Source organism: Fukomys damarensis, unplaced genomic scaffold (assembly GCF_012274545.1).
Source record: "Fukomys damarensis isolate Sample0158 unplaced genomic scaffold, DMR_v1.0_HiC HiC_scaffold_11, whole genome shotgun sequence".
NCBI lineage: Eukaryota > Metazoa > Chordata > Mammalia > Rodentia > Bathyergidae > Fukomys > Fukomys damarensis.
The window spans coordinates 47410074-47436281 of NW_022900923.1; the positions used below are offsets into that span (position 1 = coordinate 47410074).

At 47.6% G+C, this 26208-nt stretch overlaps 1 protein-coding gene and 1 non-coding gene across 2 annotated transcripts in view; one reads left to right on the forward strand and one right to left on the reverse strand.

The window, feature by feature from the left end:
• Hhat (hedgehog acyltransferase) overlaps positions 1–26208 on the forward strand; it is a 255752-nt gene that overhangs the window by 21388 nt on the left and 208156 nt on the right. Inside the window, exons 4-5 of the mRNA XM_033762250.1 lie at positions 11548–11661; positions 24762–24956. Of these exons, the coding sequence (XP_033618141.1) occupies positions 11548–11661; positions 24762–24956 (309 nt within the window). The remainder of the gene's footprint in view (positions 1–11547; positions 11662–24761; positions 24957–26208) is intronic.
• LOC117285646 lies at positions 1592–1708 on the reverse strand. Its single transcript, XR_004516715.1, has one exon. It is a non-coding gene; the product is annotated as a U5 spliceosomal RNA (small nuclear RNA).

The following is a 26208-nucleotide window of genomic DNA, read 5'->3' on the forward strand; positions in this document are numbered from 1 at the left end:
GAGAACGAAGTTCTTTGTCTCCTCTTGGCCGCGGGAGTGAGTGAGTTAGGCCTCCTGTCGCCGCACTGTGCTGCCCGTGGTGTTTTAGGGTGAGCCTGGCGTTGTCCTGGCGCGAGCACTGACATCTGTGAGCAGGCAGGTGCCAAACCCACCGAGCCCGACCAGGAGCCCCTGGCGCCTCCTTGAGCTCCCAGCCCGCGGCCCAGGGTGGCGCAGTCCGAGAAAGGCCTGGTGCTGGTTCCGGAGAGGTGGAGGCCTCACGCGGGGGGCCCGGGCACACCTCCAGCCCGCCGTGTTGGGCCCCGATCTTTCACTAGTAAAACATTTTCCCGACCTGGGAGCTGTTGGAGTCGTGGCCGTGCGTGGGGCCGGCTGATCACCGTCTCCAGTGTGGTCTTGTTCGCGCCCTTCCGGGGCTCACCGCCGCCCGGGACGAAGCCGATCGACGCGCAGCCTGTGCACGCGCCCACCAGGTAGCGAGCAGGCCGGAACCTCTCCCAGCGGGCCAGGTCGAGCAGAGGCTGGGAGCCGAGACGTGGGCAGTGGGAGGAGGGCGGCGTGTCTCCTCCGCTCCTTCCCGAGAAGCGGTGCCTGTCAGCACTCTTGGAGAGGTTATTACCGCTCAGAGCGCGGCATGACAGCTGATGGGTCTGAGGGGAAGGCGTCGGAGTTGGAGCAGCAGCCAGTTCGTGTGGGAGCGGGGGCGCGGGGGCTGGGAAGGCTGGCGCCTGGGGGGTGACAGTCGCTGCAGCAGAGTTTGAGGCGGAGAGAGTTGCTCCATCATGACCTCGCTGGCTCGCTGGTAGGCTTTGTGAAAGCAAGTATCAGGGCAAATTGCGGTTTTTTACGTGTACATTTTCAGAACTCTGCCTTGTTAGTTAGCATCAGTGATATTAAGGAACAGGGCCAGCCAAGGCATTTTAGAGACAACATTTTTATCATACAGGGAGAAGTCTATTAGAAACCAGTGTTACAGAGCCTGCAATCTACTCGGGAGGGAGGATTAGGCAGGAGGGTCACTGCAAGTTAGAGGCCAGCCTGGGCTATGCAGTGAGACCCTGTCTCAAGAAAGTCAATCAATCAATAAAATTAAAAACAAAACAATAACAAAAGAAAGCAATGCTATATTTTCAAGGGAAATTCCTTCCAAATGAGTGGGATGGGAACCAGGGGGTCTGGGAGTGCTCTACTCAACTCAGGACCTGGTTTAAGGTCTTAAATTTCTGGATTCCCTGGATTCCAGTTGGCTCTGGTAGCACCTGCCTATGCCTGTCCCCCCAGCACCCTGACTGGGGTGGCAGGGGTGGGGAAATTTTAAACTGAAACCCAGCCTAGGAAATTTAGCAAGATCTTGTCTCAAAATTTAAGATGAGGGGATATAATATAACTTAACCCTTAATACCAGAGAGAAAAAACACGAATAAAGTGAAGTTTCTTAAACGCCTGAGTTTGGTCTTTAGTACCAAAAACTAAGTCAAACTTTAAAATTTGCATAGGGTTAACAAACTTCTGGTTTATTATCTGTTGAAACTTATTCCCCTCTGTGCCATCCCACAAAAATAGAGCTTTCTTTTTTTCTACTACTACAAGTAGCACTGCTAAAGCAGGACCTCAAAAAATTTCTTAAAAGCTCAAGTTTAGTTTCTCTCCACGGAAATCTTTAGTAAAAGGCGAAAGATTTATTTGATCTGAAGAGAAACCAGAGTATAAAGGTGCCTACTTTAACTTGTTATACCAGTAACTGCACCTCCTAGTTCACTGATGGTGACTTTTTATCCCTAAGAGTTGGTTACAGTGTAAAGTTATTTATATGAGACATCCTGTAGCTAAACTCATTTTAGAACTGTTGAATTGGAATACACAATTTTTTAATCTAACAGGGTTGGACTATGCTCAAGGTTCTATGGGTATGCAAATGACAACTCTGAATCATTAACTTTCACTTCATGGTCTCCTTCACCCTTCAGCCAGCCAGTCTCCTGGGCCACCGGTAGGGGGCGAAGCAGAGGGCCAGGTGGGCGAGTCCTATCTTCTTGTCCCAGGTCAACAACTGAAACTGCTTTTACCACTGCTGTGTCAGGGTTTTGCGTACAGTTTATGTTTTATTATATTTTAAAAGCTTTCATTTGGAAATAATTGTATACAGGAAATTGTAGTAACAGTACACAGAAATCCCCCCTGGTTCCCCAGCGGGAATGTCACACGGCTAAAGTGGACCCTGGGCTCGGGAGCCCTGTAGACGCTGGTACCATCCATACTTTACTCAGATTTCGCAGGTCGTGCAAGGCCCTCATCTGTGACTGTGCAGAGTTTGTGCAGCTTTATCTCACGTGCAGATTCCGGCCAGCACAGCACAGCAAAGGAGCGGACCTCAAAGAATGGCCTCGCACTGACTCTGAGCCTTCACACCCGCCTTCCGGCCCCCGAGGCCACGGTGTTCTGTGCCCTGTGCACACCTCAGTGTATGCAGACCACATTCAGAAGTCGAGAGCGTTTGTCATGGCGTAACGACCTTGTTTGACCGAGTGATGCTTGTCATCTTTATCTGATATTAGTATGGCCATTCTTTCATATTATTAAAGTGAAAATCTTCCCTCCCCTCCCCGTCCTTGCCTCCCCTTCCCCTCCCTTTCCTGTGTGTTGGGGATTGAGCCCAGGGCCTTTAACGTGCACTTGGTCTATCTCTGAGCTATCCCTTCAAGCCTAGAAGTGAATTTCTTGTTGGATGAGTCATTTTTTCACCATGCACTCGGCCGATCTCTTTTTTTAATGGGTATATTTAATTTGGTTGGGGGTTATTTGGCTTCTGGAATCTGTACTTTTAGGCCTTTTGCCAAAATTGGGATGATTTTTGCCATTATGTCTTTGAATAATTTTTTAGTACCACATATTTTCTCTTTTTCCTCTGGAAAATTGAAGACACGACTGTTGGATCTTTTGCTATTGAACCACAGTTCTCAGAGACTTTATCTTTTGTCCGTTGTCTCTGTCTCATCCAGGCTGTGGAGTTTCTGTGAACGCTGTAGGGCTCAGTCATCCTTCCTGTGTTGTGTACTTCTGTTATTAAGATGACCCAGTGAGCTGTTTTATGTGATTAGCTTTATTGTGTTTGTTGTCCCAGGCCCAGAGGCCACCAGCCAGTTTGCCCTCTTTCTACCTTTGAGCATCTTTGTGTGACCGTTTTATATATATATAACATCCATGGCTTTAGTGGGAGGGATGGGGAGAAGTGTATCTACTGTGTCTTGCTTGAAGCCCAAAATCTACATATTGAAGTATTTTATAGTAGATTTTAGGCACGATAACCAGGAAAAACCCTTTCATTAACACAGTAAGTTTTTGCAGACAAATGGTTGAAGGCGTGGAAAATGGGGAGAGGAGGGTCACTGCGCATGGAAGACGTGATGTGCCTAAAATCCTACTCTCTTCTTTTTCTCTTTTCTCGGCTTCCGGGCACTTTACCTGCCTGAGGTGGTTTACTGTGTTAGTCTGTTTTCTGTTGCTATAAAGATACATGAGACTGAACACTTGGAAAGAGTTCTTTTAGCTCATAGTTTTGTTTTTTTCACTGAGTTTATTGGTACTTTTTAGGTATACAGTACAGTTGCACTCATCGTTGGGAACCTGTACCTTCACATGGTGTATCTTGGTTCTCATTTTTCCCATTCCCCTGCCTTCCCTTCACCCCCTCCATCATAGTTTTGGAGGCTGAAAGTCCAAGACCAGGAAGCTCCATCTGTTTGTCTTCTGGTGAAGGCCCTTGGCTGTATTCCATCATGATGGAGAAATGGAAGGGAAACTGGCTGCATGCGGAAGAGGCCAAGAGTTTGTAACAGCCAGCTCTGCAGGAAGTTCATCGGTCCCGAGAGTACTCTGTCAGTCTCATCAGAAGGGGAGGCCCTCATGGCCTAATCACTTCCCACCAAGGTCACATCTTGACAGTCCCACATCTCTTCTCATAGCCAGACGGAGGACCAGGCTCGAAGGACATGGACCCTGTGAGACTGACTCAGACGCCTCCCAGCTGCAGTGTCGCCCATGCTCAGAGTGTCTTGTGGGTAGCTGGAGCTGCTGACAGCAGAGGGGGAAGATTACACGGTGTGTGGGAGAATCCTTCCACCTGACTCTGGTTGTCTGTTTCCCTGTTCTTTCATCCATACATAGAGTTCAAGGAGAAATGAGAAGTCTGGAGTTATGAAGAATTCTCTGCTACCCTAACTGAGTGGCAAAGATGCTGTTTTCTCTACTTTTATCCCCCTGTCTTTCTTGTAGTGGGGATTGAACTCAGGACCTCGTGCTTGCTGAGCAGGTGCTGTGCTGCTGTGCTACATCCGTAACCCGTGCTTTCTTTCTAGACTGACATTCTGGGTCTCTGTCTGGAATTCCACTTTGTCAGGGCTTCAGAGATGTTGTGTATAAAGGAGTCTTCTTGAATATGTGAAGACTTCCTGAGCTGAATCCAAACTGTCCGAGTGTGAGCGTCTTGTTGGAGGCTGTGGTCCCCAAAGACTGTAGTGCCTTGGTGTTCTGGAGAAGCGATGTTAATGGGGCCTGTGCACTGTTTGTAGCTGGAGGGTCTCATGGGATTGTATGACTTTCCCTCTAGTCATTCCATTGGATTGCGGACTTTGTCATGACCCCGGACTTCTCATCCTTATTTGTTGTTTACGTTCGGTTCTCCTTACATCTTGCGGAAAATTTGGTTAGTGTTTTTTTTTTAATTTGAAAAGTGTAGGGGTAATAGCATAGTAATTGTGCCTTTGACTTCACACTGGGATCCAGTATTTCTCTTTGATTCTGCTGTGGTTTGGATGTGGTTGGAATGTGCTGCCCAAGGGTTCCCGTATTGGACACTCGATCTCCTGTGGCCATTCTAAGAGATTCTGAAACCTTTAAGAAGGGGGCTTGCTAGGTGGTCATAGGGCATCAGAGATGTGTCCTTGCAAGAGAGTGCCTTCTCTCTTGGGACCCCAGAGTCTCTTTGGCTGTCTTTCTCACCATGTGGTCTCTCCCTCTCAATCCTGGCATGATGCTATCCACCAAGAGGCCCTCACCCGACCTGGCACCACGTCCTGGAAACTCCAGGATCATCAGCCACAGAAGCAGAAGTCTCAGGTATTTCATTACAGTAACGGAGAATGGACTGGTATAGATGTTTCTTTGCTGGCTCTAGGAAGAAAGAGAATGTGGAACATATAAAGCAGGCAGACATTCTGTCCCTAATAGACCAAATATACGCTATCCAGAGATTGCTATTTAGAGAAAAAAACACGTTTTATTAGTGAGGGCAATTTATCTTTGAGGAATTTTGGTTGGGAGAGAGTGTTGTCTGTGGAAATTGTGAGCAGTAAAATGACTTAGTTCAAATTACTTTAGCAGTAGCAGAGCAGCTGTTGAAAGAAAAAGAAAGCTCTCTCAATAATTGCTTGATGAATCATTAGCCGGGCTTCATCGAGAGAGCAATGGCTCTTCTGTGTAGAATTCCTACAAAATTAGTCTTCATCTGTGTTTCTTGTCTGGACGTTTATAGAGCATTAAGATGAGTTTGCTGCCTTTGAACATACAGGGAAACATTTATGATTTCAAGAAACTTATAAAGGTTTCCTCTGATTACAGAGGAACTCTCCTCAGTGCAGTTAGGACTTAGATACAGCCTCAAAGTAAATAATAAGGAAATAATGCTATTTAGGAATTAGATACAGTAAGATGTCTAGGGCTTCTGGTGTGTTTTGTTTTTGCCATGTGTTGGATATGAGGGCTCAGAAAACAGTAAACACCCTCAGCTCTCCACTAGTTTTCTCTGTAGGAGGGAAAAAGAGGTACTGTAATGAAAAATACAGACTGATGAGCAGCACAGGTGATTTCCTGTCACATCTTCTAATACATAAATGCACTTGTCACTGTGTTCTGCATAAACACTCTCTTCCTTCTCCAACCAGCTTTTGAATGCACATTGGACTAACACAGCTGGTGTTTTTTTTCCATTTCATTTTCTTCCACTTGACAGACTTTAGAATGAGGTACTTCACCATGAATTATGTTCACAATGCTCTGTTACAGGGCCGAGGCTAGATTCCAGTGAGAAGAAACATTCTCCCATGGGGTGTAATCAAGGGTTCATTGCAGACGACAGAATCCTCTCCAGTCATTTAAAAAACATAGAAAATTACTGCAGGGATTTAAAGATATTTCAAACTAACTAAAGGTCTGCAGGAGCGACAAAAAGTGAGTTTCTGCTGCCTGTTGGACCTTGGGGTCTCTGGCCTGGCTCTGCCTGTTCTTCTAGAACAGTCTCACGATGGTGCATTGTGTTCTTTTGCCTTCAGAGTCACAGTGCCCCGAGTCTTAGTTCATCAGAAGCTACACCTAGTGGGATGTGCTAGCTGCAAGGAATTCTGGTGTGTGTAGTTTCCAATCTTCTAGCCTCTAATAGGAGGAAGTCATGCTAGGGGACCTGGCATAGTCGTGACTGAGCACACCTGTGTCTGCCTTAGAGGGCAGGTGTTTTATTTCAGGGAGAAGGTCAAAATGGCAGCTTTTCTGAAGGAAGATGCCCCCTTCTGTGCACTCTGAGCTCAAACAGCTCAATTGTCTGAAACTTCCTGTACAATGCTTCTGTATGTTTTAGGGTATGCAGCTTGGAAACCCTCGGGTCTGTGTTTCTGGGGCTATCCAAACAGGGTTTGTTGTTTATTTATACATCTACCTAACCAACACGTCCACAGTATGTAATAAGCATCGGCCACCATTCTAAATGTTTTCTGTATTTTCATGTATTCTTATGATTAAATCACGAAATAGATCCTGTTTCAGTAGCACTGCATTTGCCGCTGTCTCTAGACCGAGAGTAGGCCTTGGGTTGGTGAAGGAAATAGACACAGCTCGCAGTCCAGTGGTGAGGCTGGTGAACCACCTGCGAATCAAGCGCTGTGTGAAAGCTCCCGGATGCAGGTGACGGTGGTGCACTGCGGGTTTGTAGGTGAGGGACTCTGGGTCCAGACAGGAGCAAAGGCCTCTGCCCGAGTGCATTTACCTGAGCCTGGACCTGCCATTAATGTGATGTTTGAGCGACAGGTTTCTCCGCACAGTGGGAGCAGAGTGGGAACGGGCCGGGCAGCGCTTCGGATGACTGTTCGCGGGGCTGGTGTGGTTGTACAGTGAGATGAAGAGGAAAGTTTGGGTGAGACATGAATGGGCAGAGGGGCCGATTACAAAGAACTGCAGTGTGTCTCAGAGAAAATGCTTCCTGGAACATCAAGGGGAAACACAGAGAATGTAGCAGGGGTGACACGATCAGACAGAGTCTTAAAGTATTTTGTGCTGCATAGAGGGGACAAATGGGAGGAGGTGGCCTGGCTGTGTAGGGCGTAGACCCCGTGGTCACAGTAGGCCCCGCACAGTGCAGGGGGAACAAGATTTGCAGTGTTTCCTGGAGAACAAGCAAGCACCGTGCTGCTGCTGAGACCTCTGCAGCCTTCACTAGAGTGGCTCCACGTGCAGACGTACACTTGGGACTGAGCTGATCATCCGCACGGGCTCTGCAGGCCGAGCTCTGGGCCTGGGGTAACTGACGTGGTCAGAGGTGACTTTGTCTCCTCTTGGGGTGTTGAGGTAGGAGCTTTGGTGTTTTACTTGGGAGAATATTTAGTCTATTGACCTGACCCCTTTCTCTGTGTATTTGTTCTGGTCAGTTGGGAAATAAGCTTCAGCCTGCGGTTCACACTGGAATTGTCTGGGAATGCAAGGGAAAGCACCCAAGCGGGTCCTAGCCATCCCCTGTGATGAGGATCTGTCCAGGTTTAAGGGCGATGAGAATTCAAGGCCAGTGGGAGGAAAGAGTTACTCAGCGGTGAGACCTCCTCAGCAGGAGTTTCTTCTTTGAGCTCACTGGTTTGGTCACATGGGAAGGGAAGAGAGGGCATCCGCCTTTCTCCTGAGAGGTGTGTACCAGGCCGTGGTGGAGTGAACAACACTTGCACAATAATTCTTCCCTTTCACTTAGGGAATGACTGTTTTTCTGTTTTCGGAAAGGAATTTTAGACACCGCTAGTTCAATCCGTGATTGTACAAAGGGGACTCAGGTCCAGACTCAGGTCCAGATGGACACTCAGAGCCGTGTCCAAGTTTAAACAGGCAGAAGTGTGGTGAAATCAGGCCACTTGAGTTCTCTGCTCCTTTCCCACTGGCCCCCAGTGTGCCCCATTTCCAGGGTTACCTAAAATTGGGCATCAAAAACTGCTGTAAAAGACAAAGTCCATTAATTGAACAAGAACAATAAAAAACTACCTTGAGGATTGTCATAAGGATAGAATGTGGATCACTGATTGTAGTAGAAGAATTAACAGGTCTCTGTCTGCCACACCAGTCAGCATATTCAAACCGCTGTGCCTCCTCTTGCTGTGCGCTCAGCTTTCAGGGTGTTTTGATTTGGGGGCAGAGGAGGGTGGGTGCCTGGGTCTTCCTTCTTAGACTTCAGGTTGTGCGAGGGTGAGGAATTCTTCTATAGCTTCTCACATGCCCGGGGTGGAACACTGCTGTGTACAGTAAAAAGGGCAGCTAAAGACACCAGGCCTACACTCTCCCCTGTGCTGGGGTGGGTGTTTGTTTCCCTAGGAATTGGGGTGACTGCATGAGACCCAGCTCAGAGGTCTTAGTACTGCCTGGCTATGGACCAAAGCCTCAGAATAAATGCTCACTCTGGATAACTGGTTCAGGCCAGTGACTTCTTAAATCAGGGTGCTCAGAGCATCCCATGGTGGTGGTGGCCTGGGCAGTGGTTGCTCTGAGGTTGAAGGTCAGGTATCAGCTCAGAGTGCTTGTCCCTATTGGAGAATGGCATGTCTGTGTGGGCTGAGGATCTTCTGGGGTTATGAAGTGGCACTTGCAGGGAGGTGTAATTGGTGAGGGTTGAGCCATCCTTGCTTTACAAAATGTGGTCCCCAGACCAGCAGCCTCGGATCAGCTGTGTTAGCGATACAGACTCCCAGGCCCACTCCTGTTCCTGGGATCAAAATCTGCATTTTCACGAAATGTGCAAGTGACGTGTGTACCCAGAAGTAGGGGAGGCACTGATCCAGAAGGCTGGGTGTGAGGACTTGCGAGTACAACTTCCATCTCTCCCCATCTATCCCCTTATAGTCCCGAGGAAGAGGCTGCTCACCAAAAACTGTGGGGTCTAGAAAGGAAACGGGAAGGAACGGAAGGGGAAATTGTTCTTGATTTGAGTTTTTTTCTGACTTGAGATATGTGATTGAGCTTCTGCTGTGGAAGCAGTGACTGCATTTCTTACTCAGATTATTAACTGTTGGCCATCTTGTTCTGTTCTTGGCTCAGCTTTCGTCCTGGTCATTTCTTTTAGGTAATTATTGTAAGTCGAGGTGGTAGACACGAGAGATACATCTTTACTTCTTTTAGAGAAATGGTGAAGGACTGTTTGGTGTAACTGTTTTAATAGAATTTACCAGCACCTGATCTAAGTAGTCCCGGGCTTTCTGGTGGAACAGAAACAGTTTTGGTTCTTAACTGGTGTCGTGTCATTTTTCCTCTAGATGATTAAATTTGGAAAAGTGTTGAGACATAGGTAAGATTAGGGTCATGACTCCTAAATGTATTTCTTAATTTTCAAAAATATATTTACAAAGAGAAAATACTGGGGCCTTTTAAATTTTTTTCAGTGCATGGGATGGAGCCACAGGTCAGCGCTGGCCACTGAGCTCTACCCCAAGCCCAGTGGGATCTTCTCAGAAAGGGCTATAAGAAACTTCAACTTTAGCTTTTAGTGTCTTTTTGCTCATATCCCTGTTACCACAGCAACGCTTTACTAGCATAGCTGCATCACGTGACCTTCTAGTGTACTCACTCTTACCAATAGTGAGTCGACCCTCCCCTCATTTGGTAATTCACATGCACAGAAATAGCTCCGGATGGGGACTACGAGCCAGGCTGAGATCCGAGTTCTGTGCCCTGCCCTGGCCATGTGCAGGTGGCCCGTCCTGCACGTCTCAGTGGAAAGAACTTGACCAGATCTGTCCCCTTCAGCAGTGTCAAGGGCTTTATGAGGACTTTTATGTGCACCAAGGTCTTGTGTTATTTGGGCATGCACAGTACTCCATTTCTTTATTTGAGAAAAATGGCGTAAAGTTTTGTTTTTTTCTTTCTTTTAAGCAAGTGGCCAACATAAAAGAATTTTTAGTCTTTGGTGGAGGTTAACCAAGGATGGGAAGCACATAGAATGAGCTGTTAGGGGCAGGTGACATTTCTTGGTGAACACCATGTACCGGGCACTGTCTGAAACTTTTGATCTATGCATTTCTTAGCTCAGAAAGCCCTGTAAGTGCTTTGTCACCTGAGCAAGCAGGGCAGACAGGCTCTGTGCTGCTCTGAGGCTGCCAAAGACTCAGGCCAGCCCAGGTGCAGGCTCCAGGGTTTGCCCCTCGATGTGTGCCTGTGTGTGTCCCTTCTATAAAACAGATGTTTTATATGTGTAGACGGAATCAAATTGCCCCCTCATTCCAGGTGTGAAAAATAAAATAACATTTGCCAACAAGTCCAGCAGAATGGCTCCGAGTGCCCTCTGCAGAGCCCGGCGGGTGCTCCTGTCAGGAGCTGCCGTCTGAGGCTCCTTCCTCCTTTACAGCGTGGCGGGAAGATTTCAGTCCGTTGCAGCTGTGGTCATGGTCGTGTCGTGATGCTGGCTGCCCGGCCGTCACTGCCCACCTGTGGGTAGCCCGTTGCTGTGCTCATTTTCCTCATGTGTGTCTTGGCTGCGTGATCTCCTGGGGCTGCCTGGGGGTGCTGGTCTCCAGGTGCCCTGGAATGCACTCTTGCCTGAGGTTTTCACCTGCCTCAGACAGGGCGTGTGGCACACAGCCGACGTGGAACAGCCGACACAGCTTCCCCAGGGGAGGGGAGGGGAGGTGTACGCTTCCTTTCTTTGCAGGTTCATGCGAAGTTAGCTAATTCCCCTATCCAGTTATTCTGCTGCCTGTAAGCGACAGTGAGATTGAGCGTGACTGGGCTGGGCCAGGTGGCACACACCTGTGATCTCCCCACTCAGGAGGCTGACGTGGGAGGACTGCCATGAGTTTGAGGCCAGCCTGAACTACATAGTGAGACCCCATCTCTCTCTTAAAAAAAGAAAACAATAAATAAAATAAACTAATGAACAACAACAACAAAAGATTTAACACAACTTAGGTAATTAGTGTTTGATTTCCACTTCCTTGCTAAGGAAAACACTTTGGTGTCTCAGCCGGCACAGCCTGGATTCATTCCGAGTTCTAGCTCTGTGACCTTGGGTAAATGGATTGAAATCAAAGGCTTCTGTTTCTCTTGGAGATAATGATAATTTCTGCCTCAGGGCATCACTTTTAGCAGAGCCTGAACTGTGCAGAAAGTGCGAGGATGGGGCTCAGGTGGGATGTCTAGAAGTGGGTAGGTGCTGTCCGTGCAATCAGGGTTCACGCCGCCCTTTCCGGACTTTGTGCTGAGACTCAGGTGAGTGCTGAAATCCCTCCACTAATCCTGACTTGTGTTTGGCCCGTGCAGGACGCGGCGGACTTCGAGTGGAGCTTCTGGATGGCATGGGGGCAGCAGAGGCTGGTGTGGCTGCTGCTTGGCCATGTAGCAGTGTCCCAGATGGCCATGCGGTTTGCGAGGAAGGTACGGCTGTGTGTATCCTTTCCTTTTAAACCTTTCTCCTTTGCTTTTGTGAAGTCCTGAGGAAGAATCAAAAGACAGGAGCTTCTCTCCTTGGGAACCAAGCGTGTTCGTCGTGGTCAGTGTGACATGTAAGATCGGGATGTCTTACATTTTCACCCTGGGTTTACATCTTCTGAGTTTATTTTGAAGCTGTTAAATAGGAGGGTTTGAGGGTGATTCCACTTCAGATGATGTCTCTAAGATCACTCCTGATTAAATGATCTTGTAAAGAGTTGCCCGCCGGGAGGATCTGTGTGATTTCCCTTACAAATTCAGAAGGAAATGACTAACTGCATTAAAATGTGGATAATTTTAATGTCTAGTAATGTATGCTGTCGTGGTGTTTTAGGTCAGAATTCTGTCAGGTTTTGCTCTCACCTTGGCCTGGCGTAGAGAGCGAGGGCTTCTCCAAAGTGAGTATTGGCTAAGTGGTCTTGTAGAGGCAGAAGTGCCACCCTCTCAGCAGGGTTAGCTGCTGAGGGGCCAGAGGTGCCACGCTGTGCTCTGGGGCCGGCTTCTGTCCTCCTCGCATACATGCATCTTGCCCCTGTCAGTTCCCGACAAAGCCGACCTGGAAGCTGGCCTGGGACCGGGCAGATGAAAGTGAAGGACGGGAGAGGCAGGGGCCCCCGGAGGGAGGAAGGAGTTCAGAGCAGGGAGCAGGAGGCCGTGTCAGAGGAGGCACCCAACTTGGCCTGACTTGGGTCCATCCCCCAAATCGGTAATCTGTGGGCTGGCTTCTCATCCTGGAAGATAGTGAGTCTGAACAGCACACTTTCTTTTAAAAATAATATTGATTACTTTTTTGCATTTAAGTAGTTATTTCCATCTTTTAAAACAGCAAAAACTAAAATATTTGATGCTGTCAATCTCTGTGTATTTAACAGTTTTCTGTAACTTTCTGAGCAGACCTAATAAACAATACATTTTTGTTCCTAAGCTAGTAGTGGGTGTACCTACCTCAGCTCTCTCTTTTTTTTGTTCCTTCTACAAAGTTCTATTTAATTTTTTTCAAGATTTAAAAAATTCTAGAAGTTTTTTAAAAAAATTCTAATACAAAGCTTCTTTGCTTATAGGTAAGTAACCAAGTCTCAGGTTTCCTATTGGTGAAGAAACAGTTTCACAAGTTTTCTTGCCTCTTCAAGGGCAGAGGAGACACCCTGCGCTGTGTTAAAAGCCACCAGCTCTGGCTCCGACAACCGGCTGGGGAACAGCTCTCGGGCAGAAGCCTGCTGGGCATTGCAGGGCCATGGTTGGCTTTACAATACTAGAGAAGCTTTCCCATTTCCCTTAACTTATCATCTATAAAAGAGGCTCGATAAGATAGTGTCCATCCTATTTTCCCCATAAAATATGCCAGACTTCGTTTGTTGGAAATTTCACAATAGTAAAAGTGAAATGCAGAAAAACTAGGACAAAGAGAAGGCACAAAAGAGAGCAGAAATAAGTGTGTCAGTGACCATAATCAGTGTAAGTGGATTTGGGAAGAAAGAAAGAAAGAAAATAACTAAATAAAGCTGGGCAAGGTGGCGCAGACCTGCATTTCCAATACTCTGGAAGCTCAGGCAGATGGACGGCAAGTTCCCCTGGGAGATTCTCTCTCAAAGGAAAAAACAGAACAGGGCTGGGGCTGTAGCGCAGCACAAAGACCTCAGGTTCAGTCTCGAGTACCATAAACAAAACATGAAAGTTATGACACCAGACTGTATTTTATGGTGTTTTTTGAGACAGATTCTTGCTGTGTAGCCCAGGCTGGTATTGAACTCATGGTGATCCTCCTGCCTCAGCTTTCCTAGTGCTGGGATTATAGGTGTGTGCCACCATGCCCAGTTTAGACTAGATTTATGAAAACAACAGAAATCAAGTAAAACAAAACAAAACCCAGAGATGTGCTTCTTAAGCTTGATATACTTAAAACAGAAGCAAAGAAGTTTGAAAGTAAAAGATGGGAAAAGATATTCCACAAAATCTAAATTCTTTCTCCTCTCAACAAGAGACTGGTACAGTTTTATTAATAGCTGGCAAAGAGTATTACTAATGGTAAAGAGGGTTATTGTTTAGTAAAGCGTTTGTTACTAGGAAGATAATTACAATTCTAAATTTGTTTGCCTCAAAATATATAAATCAAAAGGTAATTGGTGTAAAAATAAATAGATTAATCAGCGATTATGTGGAAAACATTTAAAAACCAATAGGGAACAATACAAGTATTAAGCTTGATAAAAAGAAAAGTATGTAGAAAAACATTTGTTATTGTTTAGTAAAGCGTTTGTTACTAGGAAGATAATTACAATTCTAAATTTGTTTGCCTCAAAATATATAAATCAAAAGGTAATTGGTGTAAAAATAAATAGATTAATCAGCGATTATGTGGAAAACATTTAAAAACCAATAGGGAACAATACAAGTATTAAGCTTGATAAAAAGAAAAGTATGTAGAAAAACATTTGTGTAAAAATATATATATATAGTTATACATAAGTTGTTGCATTCAACAACTGCAAATCTTTTTAAGAACACAAAGTGACTCAAACTGGACCACAAAGGAGTTCTCAAAGTGTTTTATGTAGATTATCTTCTATGAGCATAATGTAAATAGGATAACCTGAAAATTGTAATTCATCTAGAAATTAAAAAAGAAACACACTTTTCATTATTTAAATTTTTCCTTAGTACTGCCATGTTTGCAGTGCCTAAAGGTTACGTCGCCGTGGGGAGTGGGTACTTGGGACATGACACATCCTGATTCTTCCTCCATAATTTTAGTCCCCTACCCCTCCTCCCTCCCTGCTCCTTCCAACTCTTAGTTCCATTCCTATTTGCAAAGCTGTATTTTCACCCTTTTGATACCTTTTTTCCATTCCCCTTCCCTCCTCTTCTGTTCCCTCACCCATCTGAAAATCATCTCCTTACTTCTTATTTATCTGTCTTCTATTTTGCGCTCTCTCTTTCTGCCTCTCTCTCCCCCATTTGAGTTTCTCACATAAGAGAAACCCTGAAATATTTAAGCTCATGCATTGGACTTATTTCACTTAATATTATGGTCTCAAGTTGCATCCACTTATGCACAAATGCCGCAGATTCATCCCTTCTTCACGGCAGAGTGGTGCTGCACTGTGAGTAAATACCGCCTTTTATCCACTCATCTCTTGGTGGACATATAAGCTGCCTTCAAGATTTAGTTATCATTGTGCCGCTGTACGCATGGATATGCACGTATCCCTGTAACGCAATGTCATTGAACTCTTCTGGGCAGACACCTAGAAGCGGAAAGATTGTGTCAAATGGAATTTCTACTTCTGATTTTTTGAAGACTCTCCACACGGAGTTCCAGAGTGGCTGTGCTAGTTTACGTTCCCACCAACGGTATAGAAGAGTTCCTTTTCCCCCACGCTCCCCTGCCAGCATTTGTTAGTATCTGTTGATGATCGCATTCTTCCTGGAGTACGGTAGTATTTCAGTGTTATTCTAATTTGCATTTTTCTAATGGCCAGCGATGCTGAACGTGTGTTCATGTGTTTATTGGCTATGTGTGCCTTTTCTTCTGAGAAGAGTGTTCATTTCAGTTGTGTTCATTTTTTGATTAGGTCTTTTATTTGGGGAGTCTGATGTTGTTTGAGTTCTTTATATATTCTAGATGTTAGTCCTCTGTCTAAGGAATCGCTGGAAAAAATTTCCTCATTCTCTAGGCTGTCTCTTCACTCTGCTGGTTGTTTCCTTTGCTGTGGAGAAACTTTAATTAATTATTATTATTATTATTTTTGTTTTGTTTTGTTTTTTTGAGACAGGGTCTCACTATGTAGTTGAGACTAACCTGGAACTCAGTATGTAGCCCCCGCCAGTCTCAAACTCAGCGATCCTCCTGCCTCAGCTTCCTGAGTGCTGGGATAACAGGCATGTGCCACCATGCCCGGCCGAGAAACTTTAATTTAATATGATCCCATTTGTTGATTCTTGCTGTTATTTCTTGTGCCATTGGAATTCTTTTCAGCAAATCTTTGCCTCTACCTGTGTCTTCAAGGGATTTACCTGCTTTATCTTCCAGACGATAAGGAAACATACTTTTAAGTAACTCATAGGTCAAATAAAACTTACTAGAAGTTAGAAAATATTTATAAACGAATAGAAAAAATTAGATATAAATATTTGAAGGATGAGGTTAGATTGCTACTTAATTGGATATAACCATCTACATTCAGATTAAAGAAAAAATGATACAATTGATAAGTTAAACTGGCAAAGAAGTTCAGGGGAAGCACAGCAAAAAAGGAAGGAAGGAAAAGAAGAGCAGAAATTAATGAGAGTCAATAGCAAGGTTGAGCAAGAAAAAAAAGGGAAGGCACAGATAACCAAAGGAAAGGTAGAGAAGCCGAGATGTGGATGGTACAGAAACGAAAAATAAATAGGAGGATATTTTACATAGCATGTGGTTATAATTTTGAAAACTTTGTCACAGTAGACAAATTTCAAGAAAATATAACTAAACACTCTGACTCATGAATAGAAAGATTAACTAGTCCTGTGCCAGTGAAAATAAATCAGTAATTAAAATGTATTTGTTAAAACCCCACTAATTTAATAAACCAATTCTGTCATGTCCAAAGTGCAAATCTTTTGATTTTTTTTTCCTAAGGCTTTTTCAGAAAAGACAGTGGTGTAATTGTAGCATAAAATTGATATCAACATTGGAGGATATGCTCTACCAGATATTATAAATACATAGTACATTATAATTATGTACTTATACATAGTTATTGTAAATACATAACAATTAGGAATAATTTGGTAGTAGAATAGACTGGAATAGAAGAGAATGTAACAAATGACTTCGTGTAGATGGACGTTTGACTTACGACAGAGCTGACATTTCCTGTCTGGGTGGACAAGATAAATATGTAATAAACAGTGCCTATAGAGTTAACCAATATTAAAATAAATGAATGCTTCATACTATCTGTTCTTAAGGTGCACTGAGGGCTTAAATGAAAACCAAAGGTGTGAAACTTTTAGAAAACAAGATATGCAAGAATGTGGGGAGAGAAAATTTCTCTATATAAGATACACAATACAGATTGTGAAGGAAAACATTGATAAGAGTTTAACTACATTAAAATGAAGAACTCAAGTTTATTCTGAGACACAAAGAAAATGAAGACAGTCACTAACTGAGCAGTTATTTGCAAATTGAGAAAGTATTAGTCGATGGGATATATGAAGTGATTTCATAAGAAAAAGAAAGACAATTCACCAGTTAAAAGATATCACAAGCTATGAGGGGGACGTGGAGGAGGGAACACAGATGACTGGCACCTGTGCAGAGGCTCCCATTTGCTAATAACCAAGCCGGTGCCCCGCAGCCCTGTCCTACACGTTTCAGGTTCAGTCCCGGGCAGGTAGCGGTGTGGACCACGACACAGAGAGGACGCAGCGGTGATCTGGTGTGGCCTGCAGCCCACCAATGCTCACCTGTCCCTGCCGGAGGCTCGCAGCCAGGGCCCAGGGCCAGGGTCAGGATTTCATCGCAGTGACGTTTGCAGTGATGAGAGCCAGAAGCAATTCAAGTGTCCATTATGGGGAAATGGGTGAGTTGTAGTGACTTGATTTCATGACACAGGAAGACATTTATAGCCACAGTCGTCAACACGGATGAGTTTCTGGATCGAGACAGTGGATCAGATGTGTTTCAGTGGGTAGCAGGCTCAAGGACGCGGCTGTAACAGTCCCTTCGTGTGTGCCGAATGGCAGCTGTCCAGACACAGCTGAGTGCGTCCCCACAGTTTCCTGTGCTGGGCTTGGTGCCCACTGTGGCGATGTCCTCTCGTTTCATTTGCTTGTAACTTTCCGTCCAGGCTCCCTTTATCTAAGAGGACCCTCAGTATCCACGGAGGGACCCATCCAGGCCCCCTTAAAACACCAGAATCCACAGATGCTCAGATGCCTTGTATAAAATGGCACAGGATTCACAGGCAGCCTACAGAATTCTCTTACACAGTGTAAATCATCTTTAGCTTTGTTATAACACCCACTACAGTGCGGGTGCCCTGTCAGCAGCCGTGGCACTGGATTGCTCAGTGATGACAGCAAGGTATGCGCTACGTGTGCTGAGCAGAGGCTCGGCTCTTTCCTGAGTATTTTGCATTGGAGGCTGACAGAACTCAGAGTGGGGTGCGCTTGGTGCGCCTAGCTTCCATGCTCTGGTCTGCAGGAAGGCGGAGCTGCTTTATACCTTTGCCTGTGTCCCTGCTCGTGCAGTAGGGATGCTGCCGCTGGATCCCCGGGGTCGTGGAGAGGGCCCGGGAGCAGCGCTTTCCTCGGCTGTTCTTGGATGCGAGGAGAACCAGGAGTGTGGTGGCTGCTCCTGCAGTCTACTCTTTGCCCCTGGGAGCAGTTCCCTGTAGGGCATTCGAGCGGGGTGACAGTGGCAAGGTCCTAGAATCCTCAAGGGTAGAGGCTGTGTCTGTTGGTCCACATCGGCTGTCTTCCCTCCCATGGTGCCGTTTTCTGGATCTGTGAGCAGCCTGTCCTGAGTCTTGGGGACAGGACCAGGAGGTGGAACCCGTTTCCTTGGGGACAGATACTGGCTGCTGGGCACTGGGGACTGGGCCGCAGTGGCCATGCTGGTACCAGCCAAGGCCTCTGAGGAGGTGGTGTTGGAGCTGCTGCTTAAGGAAACAGAGCGGCCGGTGGGCTCGGCTCTTCCTCCGCAGGGCACACTGTAGGAGGCCGCAGGACGCAGAGTGAGCTGAGTCTTCTCCCTCCTTGTCTCTCCTGTCCCCTGTGTGGCCACAGGTTTGATTTGTGAGACAGTTGGTGGGTAGGGCCTTCTTTGTCCGAGCCTGCTGGCCCTAACGTAAGTAGGAACCACAACTTTGGTCTGGTTGGCTCCAGGCTCTCGCCACCTGAACTCAGTGTCCAGGTGGCCTTAACTTGGGTAGTTGGTTTTGGTTCTCGTTCAAGGTGGAAGATTTGGGCTGCGGTTGTCTTTTACGCTCCATCCCTGAGGCCTGGTCAACAGGCCATGCTCTCTTGCTGCTGTGACGCTGAGCCCTGAAGCAGGCTTCCATGTCTGCCTGAGATCCCGTCTCCTCCCAGGGAGTGGCAGGTTGCTTTCAAAAGCCTCACATTCTTTCTTTTACTTTTTATATTTTTCTTTGGTCGTGAGGCGAATGAAACTTTCCACTGAGTCCCTGGGCTGAGGTTAGACGTCTTTCCCCTATGGAGGCTGTCCCGTTGGCTTGAGCTTGGGCTTTGGCGAGACTGCGTGTGCCCTGGGAGGGGCAGCTGTGGCCCTGTTACGCTTGGCCTGCATGTTGGGCAGGTCAGACAGCAGCCTCCTGAAGAACACCCCCGTGGCCTCGCACCGCCCGAAACACTGTGTTCTCTGCCCTCAGACTAAAAATACCCCTGGGAGAAGTGTTGGGACGGCTGGCCTGTATGGGCAGCTGTCCCGAGCTGTGCTCACTGTGCCCTGACGGGGAACCCATATCATGAGCACAGGCACTGAAGGCTGAGCTCCTTGCCCAGGACCTGCAGGAGGCTGACTCCCCTGCTCCCGCTGTGTTGGCTCTGGAAGGTGGTGGTGAACGGGCGCGCCCTTCCAGGTTGCTGTCAGATCCACACACCCAGGAGGAATCTTGTGCGCAGTGGTGTTCCTGGGTCCTGACTTCGACCTTCACGCTCTGAAGGAGGGGGCGAAATTTCCCCGGTACTGGTCTGTTGGTCTAGGCTCCCAGGAAAAGCCACCAAAAGGCAGCTGTTTGGATTCTGGACTTTTTCTGTTTGCTTGGAGAAATTTTTATGAATATCATATATGTATACATATATATATTTATATTTCAGCAGCACCTGCAGTTGATTATGTAGCTGTAAGAAATTATGCTGTGCATAAGAATTTTGATTGACTCCTTTCTTTCTCAAACGATGCTTCTGCTGAGTGTTTCTTGGCAGATGTGCAAAAAGAATTCACGCGCAGCTGTCTGCTACTATCGCCAGCAGGCCCTGACCAAGGCTTTGCGCTCTTCTTCCTGTAGAGGTGCGCAGGCAAGGGGCACTCGGATGGGCCGCACTGTCACCCAGTGCCTGCAGCTCCGAGGGATGGGGTTGGAACGGGACCTTCCAGGTTCAGACTCCCCGGAGTGGGCGTAGAGAGCACAGCTTTCGGAAGGAAGATGGGCCGGTCCAGGTCCATAGCTTTCCTCAGGGTTTGGGCGTAGGACTCCGGCTGTGTGGTGTCCCAGGGGGTGTCTCTGGGGCGGAGAGCTGCAGGCTGTTTTACAGACCTCTGTTTGTCAATGGTAAGATGGTAATGTCTGTGCCCTGCCCGATGTTAAGGACACATGGGTAGTTGTAGGAGACCCACATTTGAAGGGTGGAGAGCAAGCAATTGCATGGATGTTGCCCTTCTGTTTGATCTGAGTTGCACAGCAGCCTTTGTTTATAAGGAGTGAGGCAGAACAAGTAGTCTTGGACGACGATAGTTTTTCACATTATTGAACTAAAAGCCCCAAATTTCGTGCTGATTTCTTCCTACTTCTTATTACCAGGTTAAATCCCAAGACTGTGTGAGCTTGTCAGTGTAGGTGGTCATTCAGATACCCATGTCCATCTGTCCACACCCCCTCCATCCTTTCTTCTTCTTCCTTCCTTCCGAAACACCTGGTATATGCTGGGTACAGTGCTGGGTTTTGTGCTTACATTGTGGTGACATGAACAAGGGCGGAGGGAGACCATCCAGTAGAGAGTCAGTTACACCCATTTCCAGGAGTGGCTCTGTGTCAGTATGGAGGCAGGGAGAGCAGAGGGAACAGGTTTTACCTTCCTCCATCTGGGATGTGAGCTCTGCCCATCAGAAAAGCCAGGGTGCTCTGGGTCTGGCTTTATCTCCACTGCTACAAAAATATAGCTTCCGTCTTATTGTACCTTGTACCTTTGAAATTTTCCCTTCTGCTGCTTTCCTTTTCAATTCAATTCAAAACTGAAGAGTCTGGAATGAAGAGAGAGACATGAGGTCAACCAGTGCTCAGCAAAGTTGTCTTAGCCCATCCTAACCTCAGGCAGTGAGGGCTCGGCCCTTGATAACCATTACAAGAGCATTGTAAAGTTGAGCTGGAACCACTGGGTACGGACCCGAGTGGTTGAGGTGGGACACAGTGGTACCGCCCGATGCTGGCAAGGATGAAGGTGGCTGGGTCACTGAGGCATTGCTGGCGGGGATTCACAGGGGCCAAGCCATGCGGGAACCTCTTGACACCGGACTGTGGGACGGTCATGCCACCCTGCACGTGCCCTCCTGGGTGCCAGTCCTGGAGAAATTAAAGCTCGTCTTTTACACAAAAACCTGTCCACATATACTTGTGGTAGTTTTATTTATAATAGCTCCGAAGTGGAAACAGCCTCAGTGCCCTTTGACCGGTAAGAGGTTAAACAAACAGTGGTACTTCCACACTACCGGAAACATAGCAGTTAAAAGAGAAAAGCATCCATATCCACAGAAAGTTGGGAGAAACTCCAGGGAATCAGTTATGCTGAGTGGAATAAAGCCAATCCTAAACGTTGCACACTGTAAGAGTTTGAAATGATAGAAGTTTAGAAGTGGAGAAGAGACTTGTGGCTGCTGAAGTCGGGGAGGGGCAACGGGAAGGAGGGGTGTGCGGTAAAAGGGCAACACGAGGGCTGCTCAGGGAGAGTACCTGTCTGAGCCTTACATGGTGGATACAAACCTGGGCATGCGATAAAGCTGTATAGCGCTACACTCGCACACACTGCAAGTAAAACTGGGGAGGGCTGAGTAAGTTCAGAGGAAAGTAACAGTGTCAGTATCCTGGGAGTGGTGGTATTATACTGTGATCTCTCACAGTGTTACTACGTTAGCTCTCCAGCACTGTGACAAAGCACCCGAGAAAACCAACGTAGGGTGAGCAGGGTTTGTTTTGGCTGACGGTTTCAGGGATTTCAGTCCATGTCAGTGGCCCCATTGCCGTGGGCCTGAGCTGCGAGAGGACATCATGGTGGAGGATGAGTGGGAGCTAGCACACAGAGAAAAAGAGCCTGGGGACAGATATATTCCCGAGACCACACCCTCACCCTTCAGTGGGACCTTAGCTCTGTCCCCATCACTTCCCTGATCACTGATGCCATCAGACTATGTGTCAATCAGTGGATTAATCCACCAGGGAAAGTAGAGTCCTCATAATCTAAACAAGCCCCTAAAAGCCCATCAGTTGGCCTTTGGGGGACATTTAGATCCAAACCAAAATAGTTACCAGTGAAAGAAACTGGGTAAAGTATGCAAGGGATTGTTCTGTACTATTTCTTACTACTGTGTGTAGATCTTTAACTATCTCAATAAAAACAAACTTGAAAATAGCACTGTGTAAAAGCTGTACCCAATTGAAGTTTAAATTTCTAAATTGGAACCATTATAACCCAACATTAAATTAAGGCCATTTTTTTGTACACTTCACTTGATTAATATGATTCTTTGTGCCTTATTTTCCAGTGATCATCAATTACCTATCATAACTTTCATTTAAATCTCTTAAGTGAATTGGACCACTCTGATTACTAAATGGCTTTAAAAACGTGAGTTGGACATAGAATATGTGGTGATAAACCCTGTACATCTGCTTGGATCACCCTAAAAACCAGGGAAAAAAAACTGTACATGCCTAAAAGTATTATTTTGGAATAAAACATAACAGATTTTATATCTGAAAGTTAAAAGTTTCTGGTCTATTTCATGTCAAAGGCTTAATGCTGATACGCAGTCTGGCTTGAGCGGCAGACAGGTGTTGTAAATGGATATGCACCTTTGGAGTAGCGAGGGTGAGCGGCTGTGCGTAGGGCTCTGTACCTGAGACCATGGCTGAAGCGCTTGGCAAGCTCTTGCTGCTGTGCAGCACGCTGGCTGACCAGCGACCTGGCAGCTGTGGGCAGCGAGGTGGAGCCACAGTGCGGCCGGTAGGTCCCTGTCTGTGCTGCTGCCTGCAGCCCGAGGCCTGGGTGGGCAGGGATGGCGGCTTGGCCTGTGCACCCCAGGGCTTGGATCCACAGCGGGGGACTGCCCTGCAAGGGCCACTGGAGAACAAGGCTCGCCGTGTCAGAATTGTCACGATGTTTGGGGATGGGGTTCCAATAGCATTTTTACAGATAAAGCTTAAAAGTCAGTGTTTTAGTGGGACTCTAATTTACACAACAATGCTGTGCTGTTGTGGTTCTTTTTGTGTTATTCTGGTCTTTTCCGTTCCTGTTCCCATGAACATGTACTGCAGAGCTGCCTGTCTGCACTCAGTGGGAGAAAAGGTGGGTCACTCTTCAGGTCAGTAGAGATCATGAGGTGATGTGAGAGCACTTTCTGTGATGTCTCAGAACAGCATCCAGTGTTGTCTGCCCATGCTGTCTGGCAGGGAAGACGCTGGGAGTGCCGTGGGACATATTTGTCTGCCCGCAAAGTGGCTTCCGAGACGGCTGCTGGAGCCGTCATGGAATCTCCCAAGTAGACGGGGTTGGCACAGAGCTGCTAAGTATTTCCTGAAGGCCTTTCAGCTTCTTCCAAGTTGAAGCAGCTTCAGTCTGTGGTGAGTTCCAAATGAATCCCAGCAAGCAGGCTTTTTGCAAATGGATCAAATAGCACTTAATAAAAGCGTAACTGTGTGCACACATATGGTCGTGGCTGTGGGTGCGTGGAAAGGAGTCCCAGCAGTGAACGCTGTAGGTCATGTTGAAAGAACCTTTCTCTTGTTTGTTAGAGCTGTTTCTTAAAATGGTCTCTGGCATCCTTGGTTCTTAGAATTGGACTCTGCCCAGAGGTGAGTGAGTTTGCAGCAAATTTATGTGCTGTTTTCTGTGGGTAGGAGGGTGGAAAAGTAGTAAAAATGAACTTCAGGCTTCTCTGGTTTGCTTGGGACTTAGGAATGAAGGGCTGAGTCTCACTTTTACAGTGTTTTCGGGGCTGGAGCGTAGGTTCGGGAAAGAGTCGTACTTGGGGGTATTGGGGAAAGTTCACATGGAAGCACGGGCTTCTGTCCTTCCCCAAGAGGAGAACCCAGTGCAGCCAGTCCCCAGTTTTCAGCTCTGTGTGTTCCTGGAAACCACATTTCACAATGCACACTCGTGAGACAGCCTGTTTCCTCCGGAATAGCAAAAGGAGTGTGAACAGTCCATACTGTATCTGCCGATAGTCTAAATACTTCACACATAATTCACTTGACCCTGCTAACAACCTGGCGAGGCAGATACTGTCATTGCCCCAATTTTACAGATGCAGAAATGGAGACACGGAGAGCTTAAGTGACTTGCCGGGGACCACACAGCTAGTTAGTAGGAACATTGGTGTTGGAATTTAGGCAACTGGACTTCAAAGCTTGTATCTTTAAACCAAGATAATATATATTGCCTCTCAATGTTAAAACATTATTATGGTCTAAAAACAAGGATTTACCAGCCAGATATGACTAAGAGTATGTCACCAAAGCAAGACACATTAGCTGGTCTATTTAGACATTCAATGCAATAAGTAGAAAGTACTTGACAAAGAGGAAGAACTCTGACTCTTTACAAAATAGGGATAAATGTATCAGTCGGATTGACTACACACAGACCTTACCATCAGCTGTCTGTGATCTCCGATTGACGGCAGGAATTCACTGACACCTCTGTTCTAGGCTTCCGGAAGGCCTCGCTGGTGTGGATGGCCCGTCTCCTCTCAGGGGCTTTTCCACCCTCATCTCTGAAGATGTGTTTGCAGGGAGAGGCCTTCGGGTTCAGTCTTTCCGCCCTTCGCCTGGCTCCCTAGTGTCTGCCGAAAACGCTGCTGCCAAGCTGTGGGGTCCGGCGGTCCTGGTAGCTCCGCCGGAAGGCAGGAAAGGGTTACCCGCTTCTGGGTGTGCCTGCTGGATTCCGGGAGTCAGGTGCAGGCGCAGTCGGTCTGAACCCGGGAAATGAGAACAAGAGTCTGGTTGGTGGCTTATCGAAGACCGTCCGTGTGCACAATGCTCAGTAACAGCGCCCTTCGCTCACGCTTGTCCTCTTGCATCTCTCCCCTCCCCACTCCCCAACTGCAGTGCAGACCCTGGATCCTCGCGGCCTACGGCATGTGGGCCTGCTGGAGTGTGCTGGGGGCCCCAGGCATGCTCATGGTCCTCCTCCACACCGTCATCGCATTCTGTGTGGCCCAGTTCCGGTCACTGTTCCTGTCCTGGCTCTGTTCTCTCCTCCTGCTCTCCACACTGAGGCTGCAGGGCGTGGAGGACATAAAGGTAAGCGTTTCCCCTAGCTCCGTCTTACCCTCGGGAAGGTGCAGGCCCTGCTTTTCTCCCATCCCAGGGAGGGGAAATTGCAGACCCTCGATGGGGCGCCCCTAGTGGCCATACCGGGCTATGTGCGGCGCCGTGCGGGATCCTGTCTTTTCTCAACCCTGTGCCTTCTATCTTGCTTGGGTTGGCACAGAGTGTGCCACGCGTTACAGGACCGGAGGGTCAGGACCGCGGGTAAAGATGCCCTAGATGTGTGACCAAATGCCTTGCTAGTTAGGGGACATTTTCACTCCCACTCTATCTCATTCTCAAACCACAGTGGCTCTGAGACACGGAAGACAAGTGGTTTTCTTCTTAGCTCACGAAACAGATTTACCTTTTCTGACTCATACAGATAATAACAAAAGCGCTTTGAATTTGGAAAACGAAACAAGCTTTCATTTCTTAAACACTGTGGCATCCGCGCGCCACGCAGACCGCTGTCTGTGCAAATGGAGCGACACTGGGCTGTAGCCCTACTTCTGCGGCTCCCTGTTGGAGTTCCGTAAGCTCCTCTTTGACGGGACCTTTACCTTCTCGGCTTCATTATTTTCCTAGCCGCGCAGCGGCGCACTGTATCGGTGCGCGGACCCTGGATTTGGCCCGGGCTCTGGCCGGCGGAGAGGCGGCACCCGGGCGTGGGAGCGGCAGTGCTGCCCCCTGGTGGCGCCCTCCGCAGCCTCGTCAGCGCTGTTCCTTGCTCCGGGTCACTGCCCGGGCCGCTGTGAACTGTCTGTCCTCAGGGTTGAAGGACGAAGCTCTGCCTCTGCAGACTGGGGCCTGGCTGGCCCCCCTCGGCTGCCCGTCTCACCCGTCTGTGCAACACATGCTTTCAAGTCCGAAAATCAGTCTTGTCACCCACGGCTGCAGCCCGGAAGCCATCGGAGGAGGAACTCGCATCCGCAGGGGCCAGTCCGGGCGCCGGCTCCACCGTGTGGCTTGGGCCGTGGGCATGGCGGCCTTTCGGCCTCGGGGTCAGCCAGCTTGGAGAACTCCTCAGTGGAGAGACCTCAAGCTCTGGAAGGCGGGGTGGGGTTGGGCCAGAACCGTGGTCTCCGTCTCCATCCTTTTCTGCTGTTGGACTCTGGGAAATCTTCCCTCTTCCGATAGACATTTTAAATTCAGCCTCTTTGAACCGGCCCACCCTCTTCCTCAGCAGCTTATCCTCTGGTCATCCCCGCAGTACAGCCCCTGAGCCTTCCTGCCTGTCTCTCGG